Source organism: Geotrypetes seraphini, chromosome 10, assembly GCF_902459505.1.
Source record: "Geotrypetes seraphini chromosome 10, aGeoSer1.1, whole genome shotgun sequence".
Classification (NCBI taxonomy): domain Eukaryota; kingdom Metazoa; phylum Chordata; class Amphibia; order Gymnophiona; family Dermophiidae; genus Geotrypetes; species Geotrypetes seraphini.
Window position 1 is genome coordinate 57,646,933 of NC_047093.1, and position 17,296 is coordinate 57,664,228.

General features: G+C 44.6%; 1 protein-coding gene across 3 annotated transcripts in view; it reads left to right on the forward strand.

Annotated features, from left to right (window-relative positions):
• Window positions 1-279: 279 nt before the first annotated feature.
• Window positions 280-17,296, forward strand: part of ADAMTSL2 (ADAMTS like 2) — an 83,381-nt gene continuing 66,364 nt past the window's right edge. For 2 of the 3 annotated variants that reach the window (XM_033961067.1, XM_033961069.1), the window contains exons 1-3: window positions 280-542; window positions 12,754-12,862; window positions 14,507-14,649. In XM_033961067.1, the coding sequence (XP_033816958.1) occupies window positions 12,755-12,862; window positions 14,507-14,649 (251 nt within the window). In that variant the 5' untranslated portion in view covers window positions 280-542; window position 12,754. Of the gene's footprint in view, window positions 543-4,265; window positions 4,420-12,753; window positions 12,863-14,506; window positions 14,650-17,296 lie in introns of those variants that run through there. The other variant, XM_033961068.1, reaches the window with a different exon arrangement.

Below are 17,296 nucleotides of genomic sequence, written 5' to 3' on the forward strand. Positions count from 1 at the left end.
AAAATTTACAAGACTAGATAAAAAAAATCTCTTCAACGTGATAGACATTAGAACCAAAACATGTGCTTCTCCATAATCAAGAAAGAGAGTCGCTCACTGCAGAACACCTGCAGTACAATCTGCTCAGCCCGGATTTTTTTTTTTTTTTTTTGGGGGGGGGGGGAGGGGGGGAAGAGGAGGCGAAGGGGAAGGGAAAGGTGTCAAACTCTTCCTGTCCCTCTGACAGCTATAAAGAGCCCAGGAGTAGCCCGGGACATCACTGCGAGTCTGGCTGGGTGCAAGCCCGACCTCTGACTTTAAAAGGCAAAGAAAGAGAAAACGATCGGAGGAAGAGAGGCGGAGTGAGACAGGAGGAAAGAAAATTCAGAGTGAACGTGTGGTAGGAGCGAAACTGATAGGGGGGATCCGGATTAATGTAGAGAGATTCTGCGAGGACGCTTTAATAGCCTAAGAACTTTTATGCCAAGGAGTTTGTTGTTGTTTTTTTTTTAAACTGTGTCCAGCACCTGCACCCCAGAGGACAGTCACTGCGATTCCTCAAGGTAGGGGAAGTCTAGACTGAACAAGTCTACACATGTTCAGAGCAGTAATTGCAGTAAGAAGAAAGCGATCGTTGCATGCTGTGTCCATGATTGTTGCATGTTAAACCGAAGACCTTATTTTCAGTGAAGTCTTTACTTTTTCAAATTCAAGTTTTAGCCTTCGGTTTTATGCGATGTAAAGAAAAGTGCCAGGACGTGACATTAGCAGTGATTCCCAACCCTGTCCTGGAGGAACACCAGGCCAATCGGGTTTTCAGGCTAGCCCTAATGAATATGCATGAGAGAGATTTGCATATGATGGAAGTGATAGGCATGCAAATTTGCTTCATGCATATTCATTAGGGCTAGCCTGAAAACCCGATTGGCCTGGTGTTCCTCCAGGACAGGGTTGGGAACCACTGCATTATAGGACCGTGGAATCCCTTAATAGGACGGTAACATGCACGTTAAATATTTATCAGCAGGTGTATGACGTGCACTTTTAATGAATCACCATTGCTCTTTACTTTGATTTTCCAGACGAGGCAGTACTAGTGGACACGCTGCACTGGGGTTTCTTAGTCTAGACCGGGGGTAGGCAATTCCGGTCCTCGAGAGCCGGAGCCAGGTCAGGTTTTCAGGATATCCACAATGAATATGCATGAGGTAGATTTGCATCTCAAGGAGGCAGTGCATGCAAATCTATCTCGTACAGATTCATTGTGAATATCCTGAAAACCTGACCTGGCTTTCAGGATATCCACAATGAATATGCATGAGGTAGATTTGCATCTCAAGGAGGCAGTGCATGCAAATCTATCTCGTACAGATTCATTGTGAATATCCTGAAAACCTGACCTGGCTTTCAGGATATCCACAATGAATATGCATGAGGTAGATTTGCATCTCAAGGAGGCAGTGCATGCAAATCTATCTCGTACATATTCATTGTGGATATCCTGAAAACCTGACCCGGCTTTCAGGATATCCACGATGAATATGCATGAGGTAGATTTGCATCTCAAGGAGGCAGTGCATGCAAATCTATCTCGTACAGATTCATTGTGGATATCCTGAAAACCTGACCTGGCTCCGGCTCTCGAGGACCGGAATTGCCTAACCCTAATCTAGACTAGAGAGTTGCACAGGGACAGAAATCCCACCCATCTCCGCCCGTCCCCATCAGGATCCTCTCCGTCCCCACCCATCCCTGTCAGGATCCTCTCCATCCACGCAAGGAATTACCTCCATCCCCACCCGTCCCCATAAAAAGCAGCAATAACTTCTGACAGGATCATCAATTCCACAGTTTCTTTTGAGTTTGCGCTGCTGTTTTCCTTGTGGAATCTCTTTGGTGGAACCCTTTTTTTGTTTTCCGTTCAGGTGATTAACTTATAAACCCCCTCTTTTACTAAGGCTGACGTGTCCATTATATTATATGGATGAACCCAGCTTCCAAAGCCTTCCATCCCCGTGGGAGTCCTGTTGGCTAGAGGGGGTGCCCGTGGGAGTCCCGTGGGTTAGGGGGATTCCCGCGGGAACCCCGCTCCCGTGCAGACCTCTAATCTAGACCAAAAACCTAAATAACTCTGTGTCAGTAAAGGTTAAGGAGTTGTCTACTTTTAGTTCCCTATTTCTTGCCCTCCTCTGGAATGAACCTGGAAGATGGACCTTCTACACTACAATGCCCATCGCTTTGATTTTGTTAGAAAGGTGTTTTATAAAGTTCCCAGTATACATAAACATAGAATGTGGTCTAAATATTGGTCACCAGGTCAGCCTAGCAGATTAACTTGTGTTAGATGTCTACAAAACTCTTGAATAATACGTAAGGGCACCAACCCTATGACCTGTTACTAAAATCTACCAACTAATCTACAGCCCTAAGGGGAGGGAAGGAGGGAGCAGTCTCAGACATTTCTCAAAGGTGACTTCTAAAGGTCAGATAGGGTCAGTTTAGATCAGTGGTTCTCAACCCTATCCTGGAGGACCACCAGGCCAGTTGGGTTTTTGGGATAGCCCTAATGAATATGCATGAGAGAGATTTGCATATAATGGAGGTGAGAGGCATGCATATCTGCCCCATGCATATTCATTTGCAAAGAGCAAAACAGACAGAGAAGCCAGAATAATTTTGTTCTGTAAGTTGCTAAGTTAATTTTGCGTTTAAAAATCTATGCAATCTATATAGGGTTGAGAACTACTGATTTAGATGATTCTGAGAGAGAGAGAGACTGCTTTGACTCTTTAATCCTGAAACTTGCTATGGCTGGGCTGACTTGGGAGAGCTATATTAATACCATCAAACCCCTGGATGGTTGTAATTGGAGTGTCCTATTGTGGTGCCAAATCCCAGCACTGGTTCCTACCAAGCTAGAACCACAAAGCGGTAGGCAGAAAGTCTGTCCCAAATAATCTAAAATAAAACCATGGTTCATTAATTTAATGTAGTTTTTGAAAATGTTCACTACTACTACTATTTTTCATTTCTGTAGTGCTACTAGATGTACACAGCGCTGTACATTAAAACATTCAAGAGACAGTCCCTGCTCAGTAGAGCTTACAATCTAATCAAACAGACAAAGAGAACAAGTAGGGGGTTAGGGAGTCTCTCAGGCATGAGTGCTTTACAAGTGTATAGGGGTTAGGAGTTAAAAGTGGGATTTATTAGTCTGGATTTGAATACTGCCGGGGAAGGAGCTTGACGAGATGTTGCAGGTAACATAAGGATACCTTTTTTTTTTCTTTTCATTCTGCCATAATTATGTTTCTTTGTTAAGGTCCTGCTAACTCCTTGAACAAAATTATTTCTATAATCCTTTTCTCTTTTTTTTTAAAAATCCCGTTGATGTTAGATTTTAACCAAATTGCAAACAAACTTTTCCAGTGCTGTCTTTTGGCTTTATACCAGAAGTGTCTGGAAGGCTTAATCAAAACCAAGTGTTAGGATATAGTCTGAGACACCTGTCCCTGGAAGGCCAGCCAAGAGCTTTGAGCTTCCATATATCACTGAATTATTGCATTTTTAAGCTATAATTTAAAACTTTAAGCTCGGAGGATGTAGAGAATGACTGCTGGGCACTCAGGTCAACAACATCATTTATCAAGTAAGCAATTTGGTTCTTAATGCCCTAATTTTTTTAAAATACATTTTGTTTTCTGTAACTGGACAGAGCACAGGACTAGGCATGTTGCAGTGTGAGTCTGTTCTAAGATATTCAATAACAAGGGCCAGCAGGAATCTGAAACAGGATTTTATATAGTATATCAGACTTTTCAGCTTTTTACAGTATGAGATGAGTAACATTTACTTTGTAAAAAGATCAGTGAGAATGTATATTAAACAGAAAATAGACAGACAATAAGAGCACCCTACCAGTTACCTGAACTCCTTACACTGAACAGTGACACCTCCTGGCCTTACAATGGATTGCAGGCTTTAACTTATGGTTGTTGAATATCTCAATGGGTAAAACTAGGGCTGCCAACTGACTCCTGATTTTTTTTTTTTTTAGAACAGGCTGATCCATTTTTGGGTTTACTTTCCTGCGTACTTGGATTTGGAGTCTCTCTCTTTTTTTTTTTTTTCTTAAGAAATATAATAAGGAAGTTAGAACAAGTCCTTGCAGTAGTAGAGTCTTGTTCTAAAAATCTAGCAATGGCTGGCAACTTTACAGCAAACTTCTGGGAACTCACACAAGTTCTAACCTCTGCCCTCCCACTGACCTTCTATAGAAAACCTTGGACAGATTGATGTTTTTGTGTATGTCCCAGTTTATTCAACTGTAAATTTCAACGGCTTTTCTTGACTACTCTATTGGGAACGTCTTGCAAATCTGGAACTCAGTTTCTACTCCTGAGGTGGATGTCTGTATATTTCCGAACAGCCGTAAATAAAGTGAGAAATTGCTCATATTTTCCTAATTACTCTTAAACATTTTTAGCCCACCCTTTTATGAAGCTGCACTAGACTTTTTTAGCGCCAGCCGTGGTGGTATTAAGCTCCGACGCTCATAGGAATTCTATGAGTGTCGGAGCTTTTACCGCCGTGGTTGGCGATAAAAAGGGGGAAAGTTAAATAGGAAGTGATTTTCTAAAATTGTTTTGTGTGCGCTTCTGTAAAATCTGATATGCACAAATTTTCCATCTTGGGGTATCCAAGGACACCCCCACAATGAGTTGTACAAGTTGTCCGAGTGCTGTTTCTGAGATTTCCGATTCCTCTTTTCAGAGCTGGAGAAGCCTGAACGGCATCTGTTCTGCTTTTTCTCTCCTATCCAATGAGTTCTTCGACGTGGGAGAAGACTCATTCTGGTGAATTATTACTGTCAGCACAAATGAGATTACTATTGAACTCCGTTCTTCCTGATGGTCACAGCAGGGTTACAATGACTATAGTTGTAAACTCATATAGCAATGAGAAGCTTTTCATAATGGTTTTATCATAAGTAGTTATTTTCTCATTTGCATTTTTTTTTTTTTTAAATAGCAGCAATATGGCAATTTGCATAATGGTAGGAATCTTTTGAATTGGGGTACATTTCTTATTCTCTATCTTCTTACCCATGGGAGAAGCCGGATCCAGACCTCTCTGAGCTCTCCTTTGGATCTCTGACTGTGAAATCACCTACGTCTAGTTTAAGGCAAAAGACATAGGGAATACTAAAGACTAATATCCATACTACTACCGTACTATATTACTATTTATTATTTCATTAGCACTACCAGGCACACACAGCACAGTACATTAAACATGCAAGAGACACTCCCTGCTCAAAAGGGTTCATAGACAACGGCGCGAAAGACAAAAGCGCGCGCCGACAATTGAGCGCAGTGCGGAGGTGCGCGCCGCACAAAATTACAGTTTTTAGGGGCTCCAACGGGGGTTTTGTTGGGGAACTCCCCCAGTTTACTTAATAGACATCGCGCCGGCGTTATGGGGGGTTTGGGGGGTTGTAACCCTCCACATTTTACTGTAAACTGAACTTTTTCCCTAAAAACAGGGAAAAAGTTAAGTTTTCAGTAAAATGTGGGGGGTTACAACCTCCATACCCCCCACAACGCCCCCACAACGCGGCGCGATGTCTATTAAGTAAAGTGTGGGGGGGTTACCCCCCACGCCCCCCTGTCGGAGCCCTAAAAACTGTAATTTAGAGCGGTGCGCGCCTCCGCACTGTGCTCAATTGTCTGGGCGCGCCTTTGTCCCGGCGCGCTTTTGACCTGACACCGCTCAAAAGAGTTTACAATCTAATTAGGACAGACAAACAGGGCAGAAGGGTGAATCTATACTATACAGATAGGGAATGATGAGGTAGATACGGTAGGGGCCTAAAGAGGGAATGCTTTATAAGTGGGTTGGGGTTAGGATTTAAGGGGCTAGGACAGGGGTGTGCAACTCCGGTCCTCGAGGGCCAGAATACAGTCGAGTTTTCAGAATTTCCCCAATGAATATGCATTGAAAGCAGTGCATGCAAATAGATCTCATGCATATTCATTGGGGAAAATCCTGAAAACCCAACTGGATTCTGGCCCTCAAGGACCAGAGTTGCCCACTCCTGGGCTAGGATGATTCATAGTGACTGTTTCATTGTAGCCGTTTCAGCGCAGTCATTTCAGGATGATGAACTAGCCACAATGATCGTCCTATTCTAAATCTGGGTCTTAACAATTAAGTGTTTGGAGGGATGCCTCCCACAGCCCCCCCAAATTATACCCTCCCTCTCCTCCCATGTCTGAGCCCCCTTCAGCCATTGGCACCCTTGCCCAGCTTGTCCTCTTCTATCACCACCTCCTAGCTGCCATTTTGCTCTGCTCTTGTGGTGCAGGGCTGGGCGCTCAATGAATCCCATGCACTGTCCTGCTGAAGTTGTCACTGACAGTTCCTCAGCACCCCTCCCAGTGAATGGGGCTTTGTGCGGTCCTCGGTGCTGCATCCCTTTGGCTTTGGGCTGCCAGACTTCTGTCACTGCCCCACTGTATGGGATGATTCTGAACAGCCATTTCAGCGTGGCTGTGATGAAACATCCCATGATGAATCATCCCATTCCACCCCCTAAAGGCAGCTTCAAAAAAGTGGGCTTTCAGTCTGAATTTGAATACCACCAGAGATGGAGCCTGACAAACCAAGTCAGGAGGTTTGTTCCAGGCATAAGGCTCAGCAAGGTAGAAGGAACGCAGTCGGGAGTTGGCAGTAGAGGAGACGGGTACAGATAAGAGAGAGTTACCTGATGAATGGAGTTCCCAGTGTGGAGTATAGGGAAAGAGGAGAGATACTGAGGAACTGCAGAGTGAATACACTAGTAGGAAAATAAGAGGAGTTTTGAACTGTTTGCGGAAATGGACAGGGAGCCAGTGAAGTGATTTGAGGAGAGGGGCAATGAGAGCATAACAACACTGGTAGAATACAAGACATGCAGCAGCATTCTGAACAGACTGAAGGGGAGAGAGATGGCTTAGTGGAACACCTGTGAGCAGGGCCGCCATCAGGGCAGTACCACCAGTCCTGCATTCAGGGGCCCGGAGCTGACAGGGGGCCCGGGCTCCCCCAGGGTCCTAGGCCACAGTCTAGGGGAAGGGGCGGTCCGCCCCACGTGGACAGGAGAGAGCTGGACGGGGGACCGCGGAGTTCAATACATCTCGAGCCGCGAGGCTCGTCTTCTGTTCCTGCCTGCCCTGCCGCTCACATATAGCCGATCGCAAGTGTTCCCCGATGTCAGCGCTGACGTCGGAGGGAGGGCTTAAGCAAATCCTGCCCTCCGACGTCAGCGCTGACGTCGGAGAAAACTTCCGGTTGGCTATTTGTGCGCGGCAGGGCAGGCAGGAACAGAAGACGAGCCTCGCGGCTCGAGATGTATTGAACTCCGCGGGTCCCCCGTCCAGCTCTCTCCTGTCCACGTGGGGTGGACCGCCCCTCCCCCTAGACTGTGGCCTAGGACCCTGGGGGAGCCCGGGCCCCCTGTCAGCTCCGGGCAGGAAACAGAAGACAAGCCTCGCAGCTTGAGCTTCGTTTTGCTGAGAAAGTTGCAAAGATGGGCTGGGAGGCAAACGCGGAACACAAAAGGGGGGAGGGAGTGCGTTTTGGACACAAGGCATGAACTTGGGAGAGAGGAAGGGAGGGAAAGAGATGCTGAGGTGGGGGAGAGAATGGGTTTTTGGACACAGAAGGCATGGACTTGGGAGAGAGGAAGGGAGGGAAAGAGATGCTGAGGTGGGGGAGGGAATGGGTTTTTGGACACAGAAGGCATGGACTTGGGAGAGAGGAAGGGAGGGAAAGAGATGCTGAGGTGGGGAGGGAATGGGTTTTTGGACACAGAAGGCATGGACTTGGGAGAGAGGAAGGGAGGGAAAGAGATGCTGAGGTGGGGGAGGGAATGGGTTTTTGGACACAGAAGGCATGGACTTGGGAGAGAGGAAGGGAGGGAAAGAGATGGTTGTGTACACGGGGAATAGAAGAAAGGAGAATTTTTGGTCATAGGGAGGGAGTGAGGTACAAAAGTGGCATACCAGGGTGGGGGGTGCGGTCCGCCCCGCCCTAGGTTTACGTCCCAAGGGGGTGCACAACTGGTCACCCTCCAGTGTTCTCCCTAGGCCGGCAAACTGCGGCTCTTTAGTCACTTGAGTGCCACCGCCGCCATTGGGAACAGGCAGCGCCGAGTTCGCCCTGCTTCTCTTCCCCGCGGGGCCGGCCAACTCTCACCACTCGTGTCAATTCTGACGTCAGAGAGGACGTTCTGGGCCAGCCAATCGCTGCCTGGCTGACCTAGAACGTCCTCTCCGACGTTAGAATTGACGTCGGGTGGCGAGAGTTGGTCGGCCCCGTGGGGAAGAGAAGCAGGGCGAACTCGGCGCTAGCCTGTTCCCAATGGCGGCAGTGACAGCCTATTCCCCAGTGGCGGTGGCAGCATTTTCCCAATGGTGGTGGCATAGGGGAGGGCAGGGAGAAAGAAAGAATGGGGGGACAGGAAGCCAGAAAAAAAGAAAGGGGGCAGGGTGAAACAAAGAAAAATGGGGCACGGAAAGAGAGAGAGAGAAAGACAGACATACAGAACGAAAGAGGGTGTGGAGAGAGAAAGAAGGGGGCAGGGTAAGAGAGAGAAAAACAGACATACAGAAAGAAAGGGGGTATGGAGAGAGAGAAAAAGAAAGAAGAGGCAGGGTGAAACAAAGAAAAAGTTTGGGGAGGGAATGAGGTCTGGAGGAGAGGAAGCATACAGGAGGCTGAAAGAAGGGAAGAAATATTGGATGCGCAGTCAGAAGAATAAAGTGCAACCAGAGACTGATGAAATTACCAAAGGTAGGAAAAATGGTTTTATTTTCAATTTAGTGATCAAAATGTGTCTGCTTTGAGAATTTATATATGCTGTCTATATTTTGCACTATGGCCCCCTTTTACTAAACCGCAATAGCGTTTTTTAGCGCAGGGAGCCTATGAGCGTTGAGAGCAGCGTGGGGGCATTCAACGCAGCTCCCTGTGCTAAAAACCGCTATCGCGTTTTAGTAAAAAGGGAGGGGGAATATTTGTCTATTTTTGTATAGTTGTTACTGAGGTGACATTGCATAAAGTCATCTGCCTTGACCTCTTTGAAAACCCGCGGAATATAAATGATAATTAACATTTTCTCTGCGTACAGCGTGCTTTGTGTTTTTAAAATTTTATTGTTGGTAGATCATTTTGACTTGGCCACAAAGGTAAGGGGGAGGGAGGGAGGGGAACTGCTGAAAGACATCTAGTAATCCTTGAAGGCTTGACTGTGCAGGGAATTTAATCATGTTTTGTTATGTGACTGGCATTATTTAGACTTTAATTTCTATGAATGAATAGAATGAAAATGATATAAATTACTTGCTTGTTTTTATGTTCGTGTGCTGAAGGAAAGTGGAGAGAGAGTGGGCTGAGGACGCTGAAGGGAAATGGGGAAGAGAGAATGGGGAGAAGACGCTGATTTATAAATTGACAATTGCACAGAATATTGTTTCTTTTTTATATTCATCCATAGCTGCATGTTAATGATGTGCTCATATGCACTTATTTATCATCATAACATATACATCATCATTAACATGCAGCTGTGGATGTGTAAGGACAGGCTGAGGAGGATGGATGGGAAGGAAGGAAGGTGCACATATCAACATATCGTACATTTTTAACATGCATAATGCAGCTATAGGCAAGCAGAGGAGGATGGGATCATACAGATGTGTATGTTCAGATATGCGCTCAGATGTGTAGTTTTTTTCTGATATATTTATTAAGCTTACAGTATTTATAAAAACACATTTAATACTTGTTACAAAAAATATTGTGCAATTGTGATCTACTTCTGGCCTACAAAGGGCAAAAGAAATCCTTAACTGAGATTTTACATTCAAAAGTGAATTATAGCTACTAGCACTATTATTTATTAGTTATTTATTATGCAGATGTTTGTTAGTTTGTTATTAGTTCAGTATTAGACATATGTTAGTTTAGAATAGATAGGTATAGATTAGTTTAGTTTAGGTTAGGTTAGGGCCCTGCTGAAAGAGTCTACCTTGACGTGGTTGCAGGCTTACAAATCTTTTGGTCAAAGAGTGCGGCGACAGAGAAAAGTATGTGTGTATTCGGCCCATGGAAGAAGGGGGAGTCGGGGGGGGGGGGAAGGGGTGCGTGGGGGGCCCAATAGGATTGCTCAGTAAGGGGCCCAGAAATTTCTGATGGCAGCCCTGCCTGTGAGAAGCAAGTTGAAGTAATCCAGAGAAGAGGTGATGAGGTTCTTGGCAGGTGTGCTCAGAAAGGAACAGCTGGATTTTAGCGATGTTGTAGAGAAACAGCAGGTTTTGGTGGTCTGTTGGATATGCGAAGAGAGGGAAAGAGATGAATCAAAGATGACCCCGAGGTTGTGAGCTGTTGAAGGAAGATGAGAGCCTTATCCACAGAAATAGAGAACGGAGGAAGTGAAGAGGTGGAATTAGGAGTTCTGTCTTGGCTATGTTTAATTTTAGAGGGCAGCAAGACATCCAGGTAGCAATGTCAGACAGGCAGGCTGAGACTTAGGCCTGGATTCCTGTAGAAATAGCAGGTGTAGAGAGGTAGATCTGCAAATTGTCAGCATAGAGGTGATACTGGAAGCTATGGGAAGAGATTAGAGCACCAAAGGAAAAATTATAGATGGAGAAAAGAAGAGGTCCCAAAATAGAATCCCGAGGTACACTGACTGATAGCGGAATGGTGGAAGATCCTCTAGAGCTTATGTTAAAAGTGTGATGAGAAAGGATAAGAAGAGATAACAGAGCCCTGAAACCCAAGCAAGGACAGCATATTGATAAGTAGGCAGTGATCTACAGTGTCAAAAGCCTTATACAGTGGTGCCTCACACAACGAACTTAATTGGTTCCAGGAGCAAGTTTGTTATGCGAAAAGTTCGTTATGTGAAACGCGTTTTCCCATAACAATACATGTTAAAAAAAATAATTCGTTCTGTAGCATAAAATATGCTAAGATGACATAAAAAAAGATAAATTTTTTGTTATTTTTATTTAGATACATCTAAAAACATACATCTCCCTGTCCTTTTACTTCCACTATCTTCCTATCCCATCTCTATTCCCTTTTGTCCCTCTCCCCATGATCAATCATCTCACCACCTCTCTCTTCCCTCACCTTCAGGGTTCAAGATTGCTTCCACTCTTTTTCCTGTTGTTCTCTCTGCCTGTCACCCTATGATTTAGCATCCCTTCTGCCCTTGTCCAATATTTCCCCTTCTCTCCCTCCCTCTCATCCCCTGCTCCAACATACCGTATTTCGACTGCCCTTCCATCCCCAGGCCTGCCAACTTCCACTCATTTACTGCTTTCTCCCACCTCTGCCAAAGCCCACCCCCCCCCCCCCCGCAGTGATCGGCAACACCAGGCACCCCCCCTCAATCGGCGAAACAGGGCCCCCCCTCGATCGGCGAAACAGGGCCCCCCTCGATCGGCGAAACAGGGCCCCCCCCTCGATCGGCGAAACAGGGCCGGCGACTGCTTTCTCCCGCTGCTGTTGAAGTCTGTAAACAACTTTAACACAAGCCACGGGGCTCTAACAGTGCGTATGCTGCCAACGGCTTCCTTCCTCCTTCCTCTCCCCTCATGATGTAACTTCCCATTTGGTTGATGGAGGAGGAGGATGGTAGCCGGTAGCGTCACGCACACTGCGCGGAAGGATGCAGCTCGGGCGACTTCGTTGTGTGAAACGAAGTCCGTTGTACGAATCAAGACAAGAAGTTCGTTGTGCGCAGCGTTCGCTGTGCGAGGCGTCCGTTATGCGAGGCACCACTGTATAGATCAAGGAGGATGGAATAGAGACCTTTGGATTTGGCTAGGAACAGGTCATTGGAGACTTTAGGACAATTTCTATAGAATAAAGAGGGTGAAAGTCCAATTAAAGAGGGTCAAGGATAGCTTGAGGTGAAAGAAAGTCAAGACAATGGCAGTGAACAGTACATTCAAGCAACTTGGATAAGAAGGGGAGGAGGGAGACAGGGTGATAGTTGGAGGGGCAGGTAGGGTCCAGTGAGGGTTTTTGAGGAGCGGAATAACTACAGCATGTTTGAAGACATTGGGCATAGTCACACTGGCGAGCAATAGGTTGAGGATATGGCAAATAAAGGGGATCATGGTAGATTAGTAGACAGATGGGGATGGGATCAGAAAAACAAGTATTGAGTTTGCAGAAGGAAAGAAAATGTGCAATTTCCTCTTCAGTGATTTCAAAGAAGGAAGAAAAGGTGACAGGGGTCGACAAAAGGTAGGCTTAGCAGACCAGAGGAGGGAGAGGTGGAGGTGATTTGGTCGAGAACTCAAGGTTAATCATGTTATGGAATCTTGTTATGGAAGCACTCAGCCATAGTCTGGGGAAAAAGAGGAGGGGTGCTTTGAGTAGAGAGCTGAGTGTGGCGAAGAGAGCTCTGATGTTTTTTGGGTGTGTGAGTATGATTTACCCAATAACCTATTAGTTTGCTTAGTGTCCTTATCTGTGTCAAAATTTAAGGGCTTTGATAAGATTACCAACCCATGTATGAACATCCTGGAGAGTAGATTCTTTATCTTTGGATGGAACTTCATATTCAAAAGTTTGAGAGAAGATTGTAAGCCTGAAGTTAAACTATCTAGAGCTGTTCAGGGCATTAGAATTTGGGATAGAACTTGGTCCCAGAAACTATTAAAGTGGTGGCATATTTGACATCGGGTCTAAAATGTCAATCTCTCTATACAGAATGAAGTGGAGCTGGAGGAAACTTTCAGGATTGGGTCACAGTTCTGGCCTAAGGTGGATTCTTCCCCTTGCTGTCTTCATGGGAAGTCCTGCTTTCGTTACATCACAGGTGAGTCATTGCAGGTGCTTAGAAATGACGTCTGGGCTTCCTTGCCCTTTGTTTTAGGAAAGGAACATATAATATATGGGTGAGAATTATGGTACAGAAACAAATGACATGCTCTTAATGTGACTCTACTGACTAATCTCTCCACCAAAATTCCTGAGCAAATCACTATGAATGAAAGAAAAAGCCTCAAGCTAACGGTGAGCCTATAAAGGCTCACCACCACCTCCCACATCATCGGCACAAAAAAACTTTCATTCATGTGATTAATGCCAATTGTTAAATAAACCTTTATGTAATCGCGTGGAAATGTGAAGTATTTTGAATCAAGTTGGGCAGACTAGATGGACCATTCAGGTCTTTATCTGCCGTCATCTACTATGTTACCATGTTACTATGTAATGAACAAATGAGGATCTCTGTGAATACTCAATGCTTTTATTGTCACTTTTTTAAACTCCTATTAGTACTAACATTTCATGGCAACTCTGCCGCTTCCTCAGGGCAAACTGGCCTCCTCTGTATTGCCCAACACAGTTGTAGCTTAACCGCTCCTTCTTTCCTTGTTCCTTGTCCTTGGTGGAAAGATTAGTAAGTAGATTGATTTTTCTACCACTCCTCTGTTTTTTTGACTATGCTCTTAATGTGATGCACTGACTAGTACCCTGTGTTATACCCAGTTACATTCAGTGTCTCCACAGAACTTTTGCCACATTGTACAATGTGTACCTTTATGTGTGCAATTATCCTTCCTGCTGAATCCAGCCCACTCTTGTCACCCATTCATTAAAATTTTTTTTTAAATAAATTTTGGTGTCCAGAGCAATGGACTCTATCTGTTCCTTAAACAAATACATCGTGTACTATATGTTACATGCGTAGTGGAAGGGGTAAAATGAGGACCTTACGGACCTCACGGATCTAAACCCGCACGTCTTTAAGAATCTGAAGTCTGTGTCACTTTTAGTCTCAGCATATGTTATGGGTCTGACAGACCTCTATGACAATTTAGCTCCGACGGATCCTAATGCTTTTCCCTCCCTATGCTGAGACTAAAAGTGATTTATCAATATCTGTTCTACTTTATAATGAGCAATCTATTAACAGTTTGTGTTGGTGGATCAGTATTTTCCTGTTCCACTTGCTGTTCTCATTCAAATTTTTGTTGTTGAATCAGCTTGCTTTTAATGACCCTCAGGGTTAGTCTATTTTGTATTCTGGTTCTACTTTGTAGGTTGCTTTTCTGTTTGAAAATAAAAATTGATTACACATAAATGGCATGGACCTCAGATTTTTAAGGACGTGTGGGTTTAGATCTGCGAGGTCCGCATTTTACCCCTTCCCCTTTCGTAGGGACAGATGTTCTAAAGAGGTATTCCTAATTTTGTGTCTATGGGGGAAGGAAGAATGCTAAGTACTTCAGGTTTGTAGTCCCTTAAAAAAAAAAAAGGATTCAGATATGAGCAGAAGCACCATTGTAAAAGCTTCTAGCTGTGTAAATATCCCACTTTCTTAATTGTTCAATCGAAGCATGCATCGATTTTCATTTCCCCTTATAAAGTATGGGCCAAACAGGTGCTTGGTGTCGGAACTCATTCTAACAGTAAGCCTATATTCATCTCTCTTCGAATCTGACATCCTGGGCAGGATACTGCACAGAATTCTAATAGCCTGGAGCAGGGGTCAGAAGTGACTGCACACTGGTGGGGAGAGTGGACCAAGTGGACTGCCTGTACAAGGACTTGTGGAGGGGGAGTGAAGTCCCAGGAGAGGCACTGCCTCCAGCAAAGGTACTGTCAAGATGCTGAAGAATCTGACACTGAGCAGGGAAAACTTGAAGCTTGTAGACCACAAGGCAGTTTTGAAGTCTTGTTAGTGTCTAGTGTCTTGTTAGTGTCTAGAGAGAATTCTGACGCAGTGAACCATTAATCTTTTTTAGCTACGCCTTCTAATCGGGACCCATTTGAACTGAAGCAATTAAATCGAACATTGATTTGTCTAATAAATGTTTTAGTCTCTGTACTTCATTTCCAGTTAAAACTTTACAGGCAATTCTATAAATGGGCTCCTCAGTCCAGGTGCCCCAATGCTATGTACTTGGATTCTATAAATAACGCCTAAACCTTAGGCACTGAGTAGTGTGGCGTTTGGACTTGATTCTATAAAAGTTAGGCACATTTTATGGAATCGCACCTAAATAGTCTTAGGCATTGATAGGTGTTCTAACCTTAGGTGCACCATATCTATGCCAGGGTTTTCTTGGCCTAAATGAGTAGGCCTAAGTCCAGAACACATGCCCACGATCTGCCCCTAACCATGTCTACATTCTGTTAGGCGCAAATGAATCTACTGTCTAATTAAGAACAATTTACATCAATTATGAGGTGCTAATTTTTAATTATTGGTGCTGATTAAGCCTTCTAAATAAGATAGGTGCCTACATCAGCTAGGCGTGCCGATTTATAGAATCGAGGCCTAAGTGTCGAATCTATAATGGTAGAAAACAAGAGAATGTGGTATTATAGTACCAAGATTCCATTACAGAATGCTAGCATAAGGTCGGCATTGGTGTGCCTGTGTGTTGGCTTTCCCTCATATGCTATGCCAATGGCAAGTGGAAGTTTGGTGCCTCTAGTACAGTGGTTCTTAACCTTGTTGGAGGTACTGAACCCCACCAGTTTCATATGCGTGTTCACCGAACCCTTCTTTATTCCCTTAGTGTTGCCGGAGCTAGACTAGAATTACTCAACTTGGCATTGCAAATCATGTAATTAGGACGCTGACTCCCATCACGTTCCGTTATACATGTGAATCCATATTGTACATATTCGTCCGACCACTTTCGTATTTTGCTCGACATAGTTAGTAAGGGATTAAAATATTAAGATAGGTATCACACGACGTACCATCACAACAGTTACAATTGGACTACTGTGCGCATCAAATCCCCTGCAGCACAGATAGGCCAAGCAATGTTGCGTGATCACCTGCAGCCAATTATGGACAAGCGGGGTGTATCATCACGAATCATAAGCGCTTCGGTCACGTTCAATCATCTATCAGTTAAATCACAAATTTTGATCAGGAATTGATTGATGTATATAAGGCGTTAGTTACAGATTGATAGATCAAGAAACCGAGTACACGATCAGTCTTGGTCAAAATCACTGAATAACTGATAGATGATTGAACGTGACCGAAGCGCTATATGAGTCAGAGGTGTGTTTTGACCTCCGCCGAACCCGCGAGACTGACTCACCGAACCCCTGGGGTTCGGTCGAACCCAGGTTAAGAACCACTGCTCTAGTATCAAATGATGTTTAGATTAGTTTATTTAAGTTTTTAATATACCGCCCTTCCCAAATAAAATCAGAAGGGTGTACAATAAAAACTGAATAAAATGTTAAACGGAAAGGAGCTCCAAATTAAGTAGGAGAGAGAGGAAAGGAGAAATAAAAAGGTCAGGTTTCAGTTCCAGATCCATTATTCTATAAACTACTGCCGTAGCTCTATAAATGGTGCTCAAAATTGTATATGCAAATTTGGGCATGAAGTTTAATTGATACAAGCCAATTAGTGCAGATAATTGGGAGCTGATAATCAATTATCAGCACCAATTGACATTAATTAAAATTCACACCCACATTTTTAGGCTCCAGAATCAGCCCATAAATTTTATGCACGGATCTGAAAAGAGTGTGTGGCCATTGGAGGGGCATGGGCAGATCAGGCTGTTGGGATTCTTGTGGACCTGGAAGACACACCCATGACCCACCCATGTTCCACCCACATGTATGCTCTCCTTGCAGTTAGGTACTAGATTCTATAAGAGGCATCTAAAGTTAGGCACTTTAATTCAATTATGAGCTTTAACAAGCTCATAATTGAAAAAAAAATTTGAATTGGCCAATAGGTGTCTACCTGATTCTGTAAAAGGTAGATGCCTAAATGGGTGTGTTTTGGGATGGAGACAAACATAGAACATAAGAAATGCCTCCGCTGGGTCAGACCTGAGGTCCATCGTGCCCAGCAGTCCGCTCACGCGGCGGCCCAACAGGTCCAGGACTCTATCTATATCCCTCTATCCCCTTTTCCAGCAGGAATTTGTCCAATCCTTTCTTAAACCCCAGTACTGTTCGCTGCCCTATAACGTCCTCTGGAAGCGCATTCCAGGTGTCCACCACACGTTGTGTAAAGAAGAACTTCCTAGCATTCGTTTTGAATCTGTCCCCTTTCAACTTTTCCGAATGCCCTCTAAGCGTGAAACCCTGGCCTACACTATTTGTTTATTCAATTTTCTATACTGTTCTCCCAGGGGAGCTCAGAACGGTTTACATGAGTTTGTTCAGGTACTTAAGCATTTCTCCCTGTCTGTCCCGGCGGGCTCACAATCTATCTAATGTACCTGGGGCAATGGGGGGGATTAAGTGACTTGCC